The sequence below is a fragment of the Carassius auratus genome, unplaced genomic scaffold (assembly GCF_003368295.1).
Source record: "Carassius auratus strain Wakin unplaced genomic scaffold, ASM336829v1 scaf_tig00009130, whole genome shotgun sequence".
NCBI classification, from domain to species: domain Eukaryota; kingdom Metazoa; phylum Chordata; class Actinopteri; order Cypriniformes; family Cyprinidae; genus Carassius; species Carassius auratus.
This window is the reverse complement of record NW_020524006.1, coordinates 1,176,448-1,192,752: the sequence shown is the minus strand read 5'-3', so window position 1 is coordinate 1,192,752 and position 16,305 is coordinate 1,176,448. Positions and strand designations below refer to the sequence as shown.

Sequence of the window (16,305 nt, the reverse complement as noted above, 5' to 3'; positions counted from 1 at the left end):
AATATGAAAAAGAGGAAAAGGAACACATTTCTTCTCGGTAAGCTTCATAACATACTTGAGATATTAAAAGTACAGTAGGTAAGCAAGAGGAGTGCAAAAGAATAACAGTTTAAAAATAGAACATACTTTATTATTTTCACTTTGACATACATATAAAATAGAGATATCTTGGGTAAAATTACAAATGTTACAGTTAAGATTGAAATCATAGTATTTTAAACGAGCTAATTTAACTAACAGAATAGAAATGTTGCATTAAAAAAGGAAAGCTTTATTCTACATTTTACCTAATTAGAAAACTATTTCTAGTTTGCGGTCCTGAATCAATCCCTGAACTGAATTCAGGATTACGGAGCAGCTTGATCAAGGGGAAATTATTCCTTCAAAAGCAATAAATATTAGCAACCAAGTCATACTGTCATCACTTACTGTAGTAAAAGAAAGTGATGAATCTTTGTAAACATATTTTTAAATAATTATAAACACCATATGTTTCCCAACAAGTTCAGAAGAGCATTGGTCCTTCATCTGTTAAAATTCTAGAAAAGGAGATTACAATTCAGAGCAATCAGAGGTTTGCTGCAGACATCTTTGGAAAAGTGGGTCAAGTAAGAATACAATACGAGAAGCAACAACTGTGCAACATCACTCCTTCATACTGGTACTTGGGTCTGTCTGGGCGGGATCGGTCTGGGGACTCCTGGCCCTTGTCTGGAAGATTGAGAAGCAGGTCAGTTTAATCACGAGGAGTTATACACCAGTGTAATAAAAGAGATAGATTATGAAAAGAAAAGGGATTTTCAAATACAAGTACATGTGAACAAGTTTAAAAACAAATTTATAATAAGCATTTAACTGGAGAAAAAAAATCTGATCAGAAACTGAAGTGCACAATTAATGTAATCAAAATCATTTATCCATATTGATGGTATATTATATATATATATATATATATATATATATATATATATATAAAAACTAAAAAACAAGACAAAGTATACATCTCATTTTTGGGCATACTAGCTTTTAGTCGGGTTAGGTTTAGTTTAATTAGGCTGGGTTTGATTTTTCTTGTGTCCTTACCTTACGTGAGTCACTGAGGTATCCACTACATTAGGTGGCTGAAAGAAAAAAAATAAGTATCATAAAGAGTATCAGCAGAAGTTGACTTCCTAATAAACCTGTAAAACAATCCTTGGATGAAGTGTTATTTAGGCAGGGTGTTTTATTAGAGTAACTTCAGTGCTTTTTCAGGACATAATAGAATTGTGAAAATGAAAGCAAGCCATAATGAATGCATCAATAATTTCTGGCACACCTCTATATTATCAGCATACACAGATAAGCTCAGAACAGCTTTTTTGTGTCAGTGTATTTGTACCCCTTTTTCTATTGTTAGGGTCAGTTTTAAGGTTAGGGATAATTCAATTATTATTAATTATTATTTTTCATCATTGGGAGTGGTTTGCTGCTTAAACCAGGGTTATTAACATTTAATTAAATGACAAAAACAAATGCTAAAAGTGAAAACAATATATAAAAAAAAGTTGAATTCAATACGATAATAAAAAACTACAAAATAATATCAATGATACTAAAATAACATTGGTTTGAACCTCTGTCATTGACTGTGGGGTTGGCACTCTTGTCGTTCTGCCGTTTGCTTCCACATTTGGCTTCACAGTCGATGGACCATTTGTTGCATTCGCTGACCTGTCGAAAAATATTAATGTCAGAAGATTCGGCAATCATATTTAAACATTAAGTTTGTGTTTGTAAAACTGTCTCGGGGAATTCACCAGTTGTGCAATATTCCAATTACTGCACAGTCATTCTGTGTGTACATAAATAAAGTTAGCAATGTTTTTTTTAGCTCAAACATTCCTTGTTTCTATGCAACTGAGGCTCAGTACAGAATGTGCTTTCTGACGCAATTTCCATGACTTTATTATAGTTCCCACGGCAAGCACTCGTAATTATTTACCTGTACGTTTTCTAGTCATCACAGGGACAAAGTTTGCTGGTCTAAAAATATTGCTGCTCGCTCTATTTTAGCTATTAATTAGGCACATTTCTGCCACATACCACACTGTTGGAACTAGAATTTGAGGAATGAGAACACGATTATAAACCGAATCAGAAAAATCTGACTTATGTTACATTTACAGTCAACTCAATATTCGGAATGTTCTGTTAAATATCGGAATATTGATGCACAAGTAATCAGCCAATTTATTAATGAAATAAGCGATATTAAAACATTAAAGATTGAACAAAAGACATGAATTCCAATATTGAAATGATGACATGAAAACAAAAAGCATAATGATTGATTGACCTTGGGCGTTTGGAAGGACGGCACTTTACACAGCGGTTGAAACAGTCTCTTCTGAATATGTAGAGCAAAATGATTATTATGACCACCAAAATTGGCACCACCAGAAGAAAGAAGATCAAGAGTCCATCTCTCAGGGAGTAATCTATATGGAAAGGGTTTCAAAGGGATAATATAACCATTAAAATATGTTGGTGTGGGTTTTGTTTATTTAGAGAGTGAGACGGAATGAGTTTGCTCTTACCGATCTGCGCAGGGCCGCTGTCGATACTTCCTCCTCTGCCGCTTCTGTCACAGTTGGGTGGAGCCCAGCCATTGTTACAATGACAATGGAACTTATCATTACACACCTATGAGAAAACCACAACATTGAACGGCAGTTAGGACTGATGAACTGGTAATTTGGTGAAAAGTGGTTTCTACATGACCAGTTTTCAGAGGGGTTGAGAAGTGAGTGGGATAAAGAAGAAATAAGGATTGACCTGCATTGATGAATCAATCAGATTAACACCAGGAACATGGAAAAAAAGTATCAAATAACTTACTCCATTACTGCTGCAATTTCTCTGGGAGTCACATTTCTGACTCTGATCCAGAACTGAAGAATTCAAACATGTAAAGTCCAAACACGCCTGAGAGAAGGAAATATAAGACTCAACTGGTTGTTTAAAGGATAAAGATTATAATGAAATGAGAGTAAGTAAAAAAACATGTTGGATCCACAGTCCATTTCAAATCACAAATCTGTGTTGTAGTCATTCAAACGAACTGCCTGTTAACTTTCATTCAAAGTCATTGTATTTGCTTAAAATATGTCTGAACTGTTCTAATACAGGTAAGATATGAACTTTGAGGCTCCACAATAAGCCAAAAAAAAGAATTACTTGTTTTCAAACCTTTCCAGAAGCGCAGACTGAACCAGTTTTGACATAGGCCGGATCTGGCACATCTGGGCCCATGCCGAAGTCCGCATTCATGCAGGTGATTTTGTCTCCGTCAATTTTCACTACGCTCACCGTCGCTCCTGGGGGTGGGTGGTTGCTGTCGAATACACACTGGACTTTTCCACACATAGCATTTCTGTAAAAACGAGGAAGTATAAATTCACTCAGCTCTTAAGATGAACAAAAAAACAGAGCAACGTGAAACATTTTACAAGAACATATAGCAAACCACATTTTCCCAATTCAACATTCATTAATAAAAATAACTATAAAGTGACTATAAACAATAAAAAGTTCATAAACTCTAAACCAGTGTTTCTCAAACTTTTTCAGCCCAAGGACCACTTTCTCTTCCAATTTCTTTCTGAGGACCACCTAACAGAATCCCACTCTAACACGCCCCCAAAAACCAACAAAATAGGAAGGATAAGCTACATTTAAGTTTAATATGCAACTGTTTCAAGTCAAAAACTAATTATTCAAACACAAATGCAATGATATATTCAGAAATTATTATATTAATTTTTATCTCATTTGAAAATAAAAAACTGTGAGGTGTTTTTACTCATGTGTTGCTCAAGCTCATCACGTTTTCTCTCAAAAAAATGACACTGGTTTATCTGTACAATCTTTGTGCTTAGACTCTTATGCTTGAGTGTCGATGGTTCCATTGCTTCATTTGCCAATATTTCATAAACACAGTGAGGTCTAGGATCCTCAAGAAATCCAAACTTCATGTACTCATTGTGATATTTTCGATTAACTTTCTCGCATGGTTTTTCACATGCTGGTACGCGGGAGTGTGGTGGCCAGTGGCCGTGACTCCGTATCTTCGGTTCCGGCTTCAGTGGGCCTCTGTGGTGCTGTAGTTTTGCTGCATTCAGTGGATGCTTGTTCATTCAGTTGACGCTTGACTCCTCTTTGGTTTAGCCACCGATCCATTTTTACGTTATTAAAACAGAATGGCAAGAACTGTTTCGGAAGTACATTAAAAGTGACGATTTTATAAACACTTGCCTAGTTTAGGTCATCTTTTCGCGGACCACTAGGGGGGCGATGGTGGACCACTAGTGGTCCTCGGACCACACTTTAAGAATTACTGCTCTAAACCTTTCATCAAAACTACTGTTTTTCAATTAGAAGCTAAAAACACAAATTTTGAATACAATACAAAGTGTCAAAATAAACATATGTTTTCTGAAAAATATTGGCTAAAACATAAGACCGTAGCTAAAATGTGTTATGGTTTATAGTCAATAATATGCTGATATGCAATATATAATTTATTTAAAGCAAAATATGAAATTCAAAATGATGTGGGAACTATTTGAAAACTTAAAGTATACATGCGTGTACTTTGTTTCCTTTTATGGTACAATACCGCTAAAATGCAGCCAGCTGTAGCATAATTAAGTTTAACTAAATCTCAACGCCTTTTTTCAGAACTTTCTCCGTTGCTTTGTAACAGTTAGCCTTGAATCAACCAACTGATCATTTTTAATAATGAAAAGCAAACATGCTTTGACTGATGAAAATTAAATGAGGTACTCACTGGACGTCACAAGGTTTCGCTGTAGTCCCAGAGTATCCACAGTTCCCAAACGGATTGCCAAGAGTATTAACATAACTAAAGCACTTATCATCTGCTTTAGTTGCCGCTGAATAGTCAGAGATACAGAGAAAACAAGCATGGTATAAAATTTGAAAAAGCTTGTCATTTGAAGGTTAACTGCATTCTGACAGACAGAAAGTGACATAAGATCACCCAGTATAAAAAGATAAAAATCAGACCAATGAGGAGTACCTGAGCCAAAAAGCTGTTTGCACTGGTAGTCAAATGTCTGGCAACGGCCCTCAAAGCAGAAGGCTGCATTATTGGCACACGGGAGGCCGTCCATCATGTAGAAATCTGATGGACAGAATGGAGTTGTTCCACCGCAGTATTCGGGCAGATCACATGGGTTGACGGACGGTCTGCAGGGTGTGCCGGCCACATTGATCTGCTCACAACAAACCAGTGTTGCACTGTTAAAAGGTCTTACTTCACTTGTTTTAAGAATAAACCTCATTAAAGTCTTGTTACTTCATTATTTCCATATACAAGATACATTTATTTTGAGAAGCAAAACTGGATTAATATTAATGTAGAAGAATGTAAAGATATTTGTACTGGACAAGAAGACAGTGTATGTGTGTGATGATGGGTCTAACCTGACAGTTTTCACAGCAGCTTCCCGTTGCACAGGCCGAGCCCTTAGTGAGGGTGCATGTAGCGGCATCACAACACTTATTATTGCACTCCTGCAACACACCAGTAACACTGCATTCAGTACAGCACTATAATTATATATATATATATATATATATATATATAAAATTGTTTTTCTAAATAAGATTAAAAGCCAGTGCACATGCAGTCCTAAGAGCACGTCTCAGAGCACACACTCTTTCTATAGCAACCGGGACGCTTCTAACGGCAGCTGCAGTGGCGCACTTAAATAAATAAACTCAGAAGGTTGGGCTTCCGGCGATTCAGCGGCCATATCGAACGTTGCATTTTTCCCGATTTAAAACTATACCAGAGACATGTCTTGGGTATTCTATAGTCTTTGCTATAACTGAGCTTATAATACATGCGATAGTCATATACATGGTTGTAAAAAAGACAGACTTTGGGGCCGTTCACATATCGCGCCTAAAAACGCGTGGAAAACACTAGGCGCGCTGCTTTTTTCCTTCTTTCCAAAGCGCTCGGGCAGAAGCGCTCCTGAGGCGTCTGCCTTTGCTAAGCAACCATGACGTACTCTCTCCATGAAGATGCGGAAATTTCAGCAAAGGATAAATGGATTTGCAGCACTAAAAATCGCTCGTAGTAGCGGTGCTACTAAATTTATTTCAAAATGGCAATCCATATACAGCTATGAACAGCTGTTCCTTCATTTTGTTTGAGTTTTCAAAGTTGTCACGGGAAAGGATGAAGCTGATTGGTTAGTTCTTGTCACATGACCAGCGCTGCGCTTGCTGCTCTCTGAAAAGTTGAGATGTTTTTAACTCGATGCGGTGCGGACGCGCCTGGAAAAGAACGGGCGCGTGCAAAAGACGCGATATGTGAACGGCCCCATAAAAGGACCTGTGTGTCTACATAGACCACTTTATAAACTCATATTAACTGGAAAAAAACATGGGAAATATAAATTTACAACTCACAATACTGCTATGGAAACAAAAAACAACAACAAAAAGCACAATTTGAGTTTAAATAAAATAATTATTTTGAGACTGAAGCTTTGACTGTGTACTGTTAAAACATACTTGCGGTGTGCCACAGTCACACTCTTCTCCACTCTCTAGAACGCCATTCCCACACCTGGGCACCGTGATGATGTTGTCTTGAGATGGCGGGTTCCTCAAACACGTCCCTCCACCTCTCTGAATCAAACTCTCGAAGTTCTTCTCACTGCAGCTACTGAATTTAGTCCCTCCTCTGTGTTCACACCCAAACACAACATCACACACATCAAGGACAGCAGGAAAGGTTTTATACAAGCCTCCTGTTTTTTTTTTCTGATAGAGGTCAACATGAAATGCTCTACACCCATTTGACTTTCATTATCAGATGTATTTCTAACAGATATTAAACCAGAAAGGCAGTAACAAGAGATCTGAGGAATTGAGATAAACTGGAAAGGATTGTTGCTCAAACTAATTTTGAAAGTGAAAGTGACGTGACATTCAGCCAAGTATGGTGACCCATACTCAGAATTCGTGCTCTGCATTTAACCCATCCGTAGTGCACACACACTGTGAACACACATCCGGAGCAGTGGGCAGCCATTTATGCAGCAGCGCACGGGGAGCAGTTAGGGGTTCGATGCCTTGTTCAAGGGCACCTAAGTCGTGGTATTGAAGGTGGAGAAGGTGGAACTGTACATGTACTCCCCCACCCCTGCTTGCCCGAGATTCGAACTCACAACCTTTCGATTGCGAGTCCGACTCTCTAAACATTAGCCCACTAAACTCCTAATTTGCTGCTCATTAACAGTTAGTGAGGTAGTTGTTAAGTTTAGGCATGGGGTAAGGGATCTAATACACAGTCATGCAGAATATGGTATATTTGCTTTATAAGTAATAATAAATAGCCTAAATGCATTCTAATAAGCAACTAGTTAATAGTAAGATTTGGTCCCTAAACCAAAGTGTTGCCCAAATTTTGCTGAGAGATTACAAAAGGCAAAAAATATTTTTAATAATAACCACAGATGAACTGTAAGACTAGAAATGTGTAACTAGTAAGTCTCAAACAAATTATATTTCATGTTGAGTTATCATCATCACATTAAAATTTTATTTACATGATTTACAAAAGTCACAAAACTACAAAACTATGTTCTTTATATTATTACATGGGATTATTTTACATTATTATAATATATTATATTAAATATAATAAATATATTCAAATTATTTTCTACACTAAATGATTTAATATTTATTAAATAATTTATGTTATTTGTTATATTGTTGCTAACTATTCATTATTATTTGGAAAAACAATATCGAAACAATTAAAAGTAAAATGTGTAATTGCAAAACTATTTTGCATATTAACAACGGCCATTAGTATTTTATTTAAAAATGCCTTTTAACAAATGTTGCTGTTTAACAAATTTTAAAACGTAGAGAATTTCACTCAATTAATACATACATATTCATTAAATTCTGTCGGCATGTCATTCATAAACGTGTATGACTTTTCTTTCATGTCCCACAGAATAACATATATATATATATATATATACACATATATAAATATATAATATATATAAATAAATAATACAGGAACAACAACGTGAGGGTGAGCAAAGGTTTTTTGCTTCCCAATCCACCACCCCCCACCCCCCCATGTTAAGATCTGTTTTTATGTTTTAGATTCTGTTCACAATAGTTGCACTAAAGAGGAATATTATGAAACAACAGCAGCCACTAACCCGGCATAAGGTGCCATGATGCAGCTCCCATTACAACTACAGCCAGTGATGTCATGACCCATTCCCAGGTTATGGCCCAGCTCATGAGCAATCACCGTAGAGAAATACTGCAGATTGTTGTTACTATACTGTGATGATATAACAGTGAAAAGCAAAGAAGAACATGACATTAGAGTCATTTTCCTGCATCTATTATATGCATTGAAATATATTTGCAGCAGGTATATGAAAGCACAGACAATTAAAACAATAAAAATAAATAGATATAGGTTTGCTTTGGTCACATTTGAATTAATTGTTGCTTCCTTCAGGCAGCCAGTTCGCAAACACACCTTTCCATCAATAAAACATGCAGGTTTTAGATTACTGTCTTCAGAAAACATTCAGCCCTGAAGGCTTCAGAATACTTAAGAGCATTCTAAACTAGTCAAGTTTTTTTGATGACTGATGCAGTAAAAATGTTCTAACCACATTGATTCCTCCACCGCTGCTCACAGAGCAAACAGTCCCTACGAAGGCCATACCAAGCACACCTCCAGGGTACGATCCGGATCGGCCCCTTTAAGAAACAGAGACACAGATCATGTTACCCCGAACACACACAGGTCTGAAACCAATGACATCTGCTGTCATCTCTGAGAAGCAAGACAAAATACATTTAAATAGTAGACTACATTCTCAAACCGTAAATGTAATTTGGAGTAATTCTGGTAAATCCGTTCACATCAAGAAGATAACTAAGAAGATAAAGATCTAAATATCTGGAGAGTGGAGATAAGGGAAATCATTCTAATTTTAAAAGAACAGCACCCAAATCTATAACAATAATGCCACTTTGGAATATTTTCAGAACATTTTTACCAACTGTTGAACAATAAAACATTGACAGCCAATCAGAATGAACCTGACTTTAGTGCTTGTATATTTAAGGTGGCAAATGACTTAACTGCAACACACACTTATAATAAAAAGAATGTTATCATTGGCGGTGTGGTCTCTGATATAGCTATAGTTATTGTTAGTGTCTTTGGTTTAAACAGCCCTTGAGAGTTTATATCAATTTTATATTCAACTAAAAACAAACATTCCCCTAAATCGTAATTTCTGTGCTACTAATGAAACTAAACAGAATTGCGATCTGTTTTGACTCTGCCTTTGTTTTGTCATTTAGACTTTTAGCTTTCCTTTTGTGATTCCCTGATTATTCTCACCCTTTCTGCGTCCAAAATCACTTGCTCTCCGAGTAGGTGCTTCCTTTGAACTATTGAAGTACTTACTGAAATAAGTACTTGAGGAACTTGAAGGCAAAACAAGTATGTTCTATTATTGTATTGTGTGTAGTATGCATGTAATCTGGACACACAACATTCATCATGTTGTCGTTGTCATGTGATCTACCAGCATCATCTACCAGCTCTCCTGTGACCTTCTCCTGTGAGCGTCATTTGGATGCACAATGCAGTACCTCATTGGTTACTTTTCATCTGCTGTTTTATGAATACTATGAATTCAGACATGGTTTTCATTCATCGTTTTATAGTAGCGAGGAACACATGTGTTTTGTAGTATGAATGTATTCATTTTCTTGACATTTTCCAGGCCTAGCACACTTACTTCTTGCTGCGTAAATACTCTAAAGTACCCAAGGAAACAAATGTGGGAATTGAGGCAGGCCCAAAAGTTGAGTGGCTGGATTCAAGTATTGGTTATTTTAAAACAAAAATAAAATTTTGCATCTGAAAAGGGACATTTTTACAAATGCATATGCAATAAGGTCAGGCACAAAAACAAAAGTGCCTACACCTTTTCATTGCTATTTTTTCACTGAGTCTGATCCTGATAGTAGTTTTTTTTAATGTCAAAAGAGGGTTGGTGCTGTTGCCAGCTATTAGTAAACCTGGCCCTAAATGACAAAATAGTGCAAGCAGCATAACTGGGCTGGACATTACCACACTGGCCCATTCAGTGGTGTGAGTTTGAAGAGGGATTTCTTTTAAGCTGACTAATGTCTTCAGGAAACAAGTGTGAACCAATATTTTATTGAAAAGAAAATAGAACATGTGACGGAGTACTTACACAATAAGCTGCCCCACATCATTCCTAAGTTGAGGTAACAGATATGTCTTTCTCCACTGCACAAAGTTGCCCAACACTTCCCCAGCATTGCCTTCCACACTAAACGGGTTTTCTTTGTCAAAAATCGTCATGCCAATCAGTGCTATCCGAATATTCAGCTGTTTGTAGTACTGGGGTGCACACAAAAAACAGGCACAAATATTTACAGTAATTACATCACTCTATAAACATCAGTCACAATAGGAACTACCCTGATTCTGGTTAGGGTTGGGCTCATCTTAACAAAAACCTTATCTGTTGCTATTATTCTTACCGTATCCAGCAAGTTAGCCAACTGGACCATCTCGTTACGCACGGCAGTTTTATCTTGGTTCTTAAAGACGAACTGAGAAACAAATAAACAAACCTTTCAGAACTACACGATGAAAATACTATTCCTAAAACACAGATTTCTAATGGCTAAAACTCACCCTTTGGTAGTCCACTACTAATGCCAACTCCACATATTTGGTCTGAGGTAGGTTTCGTTTTTTCTGCGGATTCAGTAGATTAAATGAAATGTTGAAAGTGTTTTTGCAACATAATGTTGATAAGACAACAAGACATATTTTCCAACCCGTAAAAACATAGACATGTCAGCGGAATGGGAGTGGTCCTCGCTGGTTTCATTGGCCAGTCCACAAACAAATGGCTCTGACAGACTGTCCTTCAACAGGAAGAGGATGTGATCATTGTCATTTGAGTCCAAGATGGGTTCCAGTCCATAGCCATCATTACCAATGAAAATGATCCCCCTGAAACACAGTGTACAATGGGACACCAAGTTACAACCTAATATTTGAGAGACTCCAAAAACATGACAAGCTAACAGTACGAATGCTGTTACTAGGGCTGTGCGATATGGACAAAAAAAAAAAAAAAAACTATCACGATTTTTTTTATCAATTTTGCAATTTCGATTTTAATCACAATTTTGACACACACAGACACATTACAGTCATAAATGCATTCAGTATAAAGTTGAAACGTATTTCCAAAAGAAAACCAATGAGAGCTTTATCAAAAAGTTGTAACATGTCTCTAGAACAGACATGAGTCAAAATAATCACTAAGTAAAGATGTCAAACTAAATGTCTAGACATATGGCATAAAACAATAATAAAAAAAATAAAAAACCCGTGTTCAGGGATTTATTTATTTATTTTTTGTCATGCATTGGTCATAGAGCTCATTGTAGCAGTGCCTCAGGTGTTCTATGTTTTGCCCAATATATTTATTGCCCAAGGTTCACACGTACTCCGTCTGCAGTGCGTATACAGTAAGTTATGTGTACGCGATTCAGAAGCAGCAACGAGAGCGCATTATTGTAAGGCGAAAGCACATTAAAATCATTTTTAGATTTTCTTTGCTCTGTTAACAAAACCAGATGCGCGTGCTCAGATCATATTAAATCTTTTTGCACCTTTCTATTTATAATCTTTCCTGTTCTCATCTTTTTACTGCGTGCAGTGTGAACGTTTTGATCCGTTAACATGGGCTCAAAAAAAAACAGGCTGTGTGTGAACCTGGAGTTAGGCATATGTCCAGTCTGCTCTGTTCTCATGCTCCACTTAGGCGCGCTGCATCCTGATTGGTTCAGTTAACATACTGCGGGAGGCTGGGGCCACAGAAAATCATGCTATAAAGCGATTTAGAAATCGTGCACACTCAAATCGCGATTTTATTTCGATTTCAATTAATCGCACAGCCCTAGCTGTAACTACTCTTATGAAAAGTGGTATATTTAAAGGAGTGTCTATTTAAGTGCAAATAACTCATCTTGTTGGAAAAGCTCTGCCAACCATTACCTGCTTGAGCAAGACAAAATTAAAACCTGGTAACAGGTGCTTGGAGAATAAAAGTGCAGAATGTGTACAGTTTCATTGCCAAAATTTTGTAGATGAAATTCAGTGATTTCTGCATCGACAGATTTTGTTAGTGTTCGAGTTGGTCATACAAATATGCTGCATTCAACAACAGAAAGCAGCTGAAACTGACTTCTGTGTGAGATGTGCTTCTTACGTCACTATACTACTGGCTGTGTGCCTTTTTTGCCCATGAACCCTCACCGAACGTTTTGCAAATGGGAACGTGCAGGGTTTTTTTCTGATTGCAATAAGGATATGAATATTTTAGGTTCCAATTAGAGAGCATCCTTTAATGATTTTTAGAAATACAATTATATACCTAATGTTTTTACAGTTCACTAACATAAAAATTTGGCATGCAGTGAATTTTGCATTTACTGTCTCTCGTAATAGCATGCACATAAATGGAAGTCAGTGGAATGAAAAGTGACTGTCCCTTTAGTACAAACAGAATGTAGCCACTACTGGAAAAAAAAATGTTGTTTTGACTTTAAAATTGCATATATCTCGTTATACTTACATTGTTCACATTTTCACTAAAAACAACTTTTTTGATTAGATCAAATCCTTTACACATCCTCCATTGCATTACCAGTATTTGTGTTAAAGATGTTCACAGATTTTTCATAAACTAAAATGTTCTCACTGGTTTACACACTGTTGAAGTACAACCTCTGTCAGTTATTTATTAAGAGTGTTTTATATCTACACACAGAAACACTTCTTTTAATTAGATCAGATAAACAGATTAAAATAAATTAAAGGGAAAATGTCAAGTTCAATTCTGATTATTTCTTATCATACAACATTGATCAAACAGATATTAAGTACGGTATAGTACCTTTTTACAAAACAAAATGGTTAATACTTAACAGTTTAGGTGCAAGAAGTCTTATACATTTCTAAATAGCTTCTCAAAAGAACTATCAGTGTTTGCCTAGCAAAATAAAGACTAGTCTTAATGTTTTAGGGAAGCTTAGATGTTAGGTTATACAGAAGAAACCAACACAAAACACAATGATCTGTTTGCAGACGAATCACCATTGAGTATGCAAATAAATTGAATAGGAAAGCAGTTATATACAAAATAAAACAAATATCAACTGTGCCTGCTAGCTGAAGTGGTCATATGATGTTGCTAAAAAGAACATTATTTTGTGTATTTGGTGTAATTCAATGCGTTTATGCAGTTTAAAGGGTTAGTTCACCTAAAAATGAACATTATGTCATTAATGACTCACCCTCATGTCGTTTCAAACCCGTAAGACCTCCGTTCATCTTTGCAACACAGTTAAAGATATTTTAGATTTAGTCCGAGAGCTTTCTGTCCCTCCATTGTAAATGTATGTACGGTATACTGTCCATGTCCATAAAAAGGTAAGAAAAACATAAAGTAGTCCATGTGACATCAGAGGGTCAGTTAATTAGTCAAGTTGTTGAAAATACATTTTGGTCCAAAAACAACAATTTTACTCAGCATTGTCTTCTCTTCCGGGTCTGTTGTGAGTGCGACTGGTGTTACAGTTGACGTACGATGCTGACGATGTGTTATCTTTGTTATTGGGCGCACCAGAAAACACGTCAGCAGCGTCGTGGACATGCTCACAACAGACCCGGAAGAGAAGACAATACTGAAGTCGTAATTTTTGTTCTTTTTGGACCAAAATGTATTTTCGATGCTTCAACAAATTCTAACTGACCCAGTGATGTCACCTGGACTACTTTGATGATGTTTTCTAACAGGTTTGGAATGACATGAGGGTAAGTCATTAATGACATAATTTTCATTTTTGGGTGAACTATCCCTTTAAGGTTCAAAAACACATTATTTTCCACATTTTATACATTATTACCGCCTTTCTGAAATGCATCAGGTGTGCTCTGATTGGTCAGCTATCCAGTGCATTGTGATTGCCCGAATATCTCAAGCGTGTGAGGAAATGTTATGCCCCTTAACATACTGTGATGCCGTCTCCCAGCAGAATGAGACAAAACCATATATGCAAATCAACCAAAAGCGTGTTAGAATGAGCCGTTTTAATGGGGTGGGGTTGACTCTTAACTTTAATAAAGAATATCTCTTTGGATTTGAGGCTTTAGTCTTTGCAACTTTACAGATCTTCTTTACGCACCAACACTCCATTCCAAAGAAAAAGGAAAAAAAAATGTATAGCATCATATGACCCCTTTAAAGCAGAATAATTTTTGGATGCTCAAAAATACTTTCTAATTTTTATTTCATTTGCAAATGTGAAAATTGTAGAGAAGAAAAACAAGAAGAGGAATTTTAAAACAGAGAAGTTGCGACTGTAATAACTTTCATTAATTCAGTGTAAAAAATAAAAAATTACATGGCACCCAGCTAACAAGAAAGACTGCATTTTATGCACTGAAAGTGTAAGTAACATGCTTACCTGAGACCTTCACAGGTACTGAGAGCTACGAGAGAGTCTTCATAATCCTCCACATGTCCTTGATAGTAACAATTTTCCTAAACAAAACCACCAGCATTACAGCAGCTTATGTCAAGGTTAATGTGTTGGTTAATGGTTTACATAAAAATACCAAATAATATATTAATTATTTAGCATACGATAACCATTTCCTCATTCCAAAACATGTAAAGTATGTGGTGGGCAGGATTTATTTTACAGTTTACAACTCAAAAAAAAAAAAAAAGACAAATTCTCACCAGTGTTTCTGGGTGTACTTTCCCTTTCCCCAGTACATCATGAGACAACACAACAAAGTTCTTCGATAAAAAATGTCTGGGAGAATAAGAAATCAAATTACAATTTTAAATCATTAAACAAGACTAATTCTTTCAGGCAAACTCCTTCTAAAGTTCTTACGTGTTCTTTGTCAGATGCAGCACACGTTCATGACCGTCAATCCTGACGGAGTATGTAATGCTATCAGCATGTCTATCCTGAAATCAAACACATCATTTTCAAATATGGAGAAATCAACATCTTAACTCAACGTACTTCCAGAACTGTTGATAGTGCTTTATACCTGTGCAGGTGTGTGTGAGGGGTCTGCATGCCTCCTCCAGCGCTCATGAACCAGCTGAGGTTTGACCACATCATACTTCTTCAAATGTGAAGTCTGGTCTGTGTACTGGACTATGAAAGCATATACCAAAAGAAGCAAATAAATACAACTGAAAGAATATGTGAATAACTAATTATATATAGGAGTTTAATCATTTGCAGGAATGAGTTTTGTTCAAATTAAGTATATATGTGTATCTTCTATATCTATGTTAATCGATATGCATATAGATATCTACGTTTATCTATGTTTATATACCGTTTTTGTGATTTAATGTATTGGACTACACGGTTTTGATAATAAAAGATATAAACGGTTCTGTTTTTATGAACAAAAGTCTAATATTTTATCTAATATTCATCTAATTTAACCTACTTCGATTAAGTTTTGAAGCTATCTATTATCAAGTTTTTTTCCTCGTATGATTGACACAGCCCAGTACTTTAGAGGCGTTTACATTAACTGTGTGGTTTGTTGTGGGTGAAACACGACGATTCCTTATGTCCTCCTCCACTTCGTGTAAATAATGTCATGTCTAAGAAAACATCAAACATAAATGAGTGGATTTGTCTTACCTGCGAAAATCTCGAAGTTTGGGATAATGAGGATGAAGAAGAAAAAGTGTCGCGTCATGATGTTTCTCAGGACTGACGCTTGGTCTCAGTTGAGGTGAACGCGAGCGAGGGGCGTGCACGAGCAGTCAGACAGGTGGAACGACATTCTCTGTCCGGCCCGTGTGACTGTTCGTTCACTGATATTTATATATTTTATATTTATAGATAAACTGTGCAGTACTGATAAACGTATAGGTTTATTTATTCCATAAGCAGTTCATAAAGTATGTCAATATGAGTGCGAAATAAAATAAATAAATAAAAATAAATAAATGAATGAATGAGTACATAAATAAATGTATAAATTGTATATGTGATCTATAGTATCTTAAAATTACATTGGCCTAATTAAGTCTAGTAAGAAACTGTATTATTATTTTTTTTTAT

The 16,305-nt window shown here is 36.1% G+C and overlaps 1 protein-coding gene across 1 annotated transcript; it reads right to left on the bottom strand.

The window, feature by feature from the left end:
* Window positions 1-102: 102 nt before the first annotated feature.
* adam9b (ADAM metallopeptidase domain 9b) lies at window positions 103-16,024 on the bottom strand. Its single transcript, XM_026245476.1, has 22 exons — window positions 15,880-16,024; window positions 15,266-15,375; window positions 15,103-15,179; window positions 14,943-15,018; window positions 14,665-14,741; window positions 10,960-11,137; window positions 10,814-10,876; window positions 10,657-10,728; window positions 10,344-10,513; window positions 8,736-8,826; window positions 8,268-8,395; window positions 6,592-6,763; window positions 5,491-5,580; window positions 5,084-5,279; window positions 4,832-4,937; window positions 3,232-3,415; window positions 2,881-2,967; window positions 2,580-2,685; window positions 2,339-2,480; window positions 1,617-1,713; window positions 1,084-1,121; window positions 103-711 (listed from the first exon to the last, which is right to left on the bottom strand). The coding sequence occupies exons 1-22, from the start codon at window positions 15,935-15,937 to the stop codon at window positions 654-656; spliced, it is 2,376 nt and encodes a 791-aa protein (XP_026101261.1). The 5' UTR covers window positions 15,938-16,024; the 3' UTR covers window positions 103-653.
* Window positions 16,025-16,305: the final 281 nt, after the last annotated feature.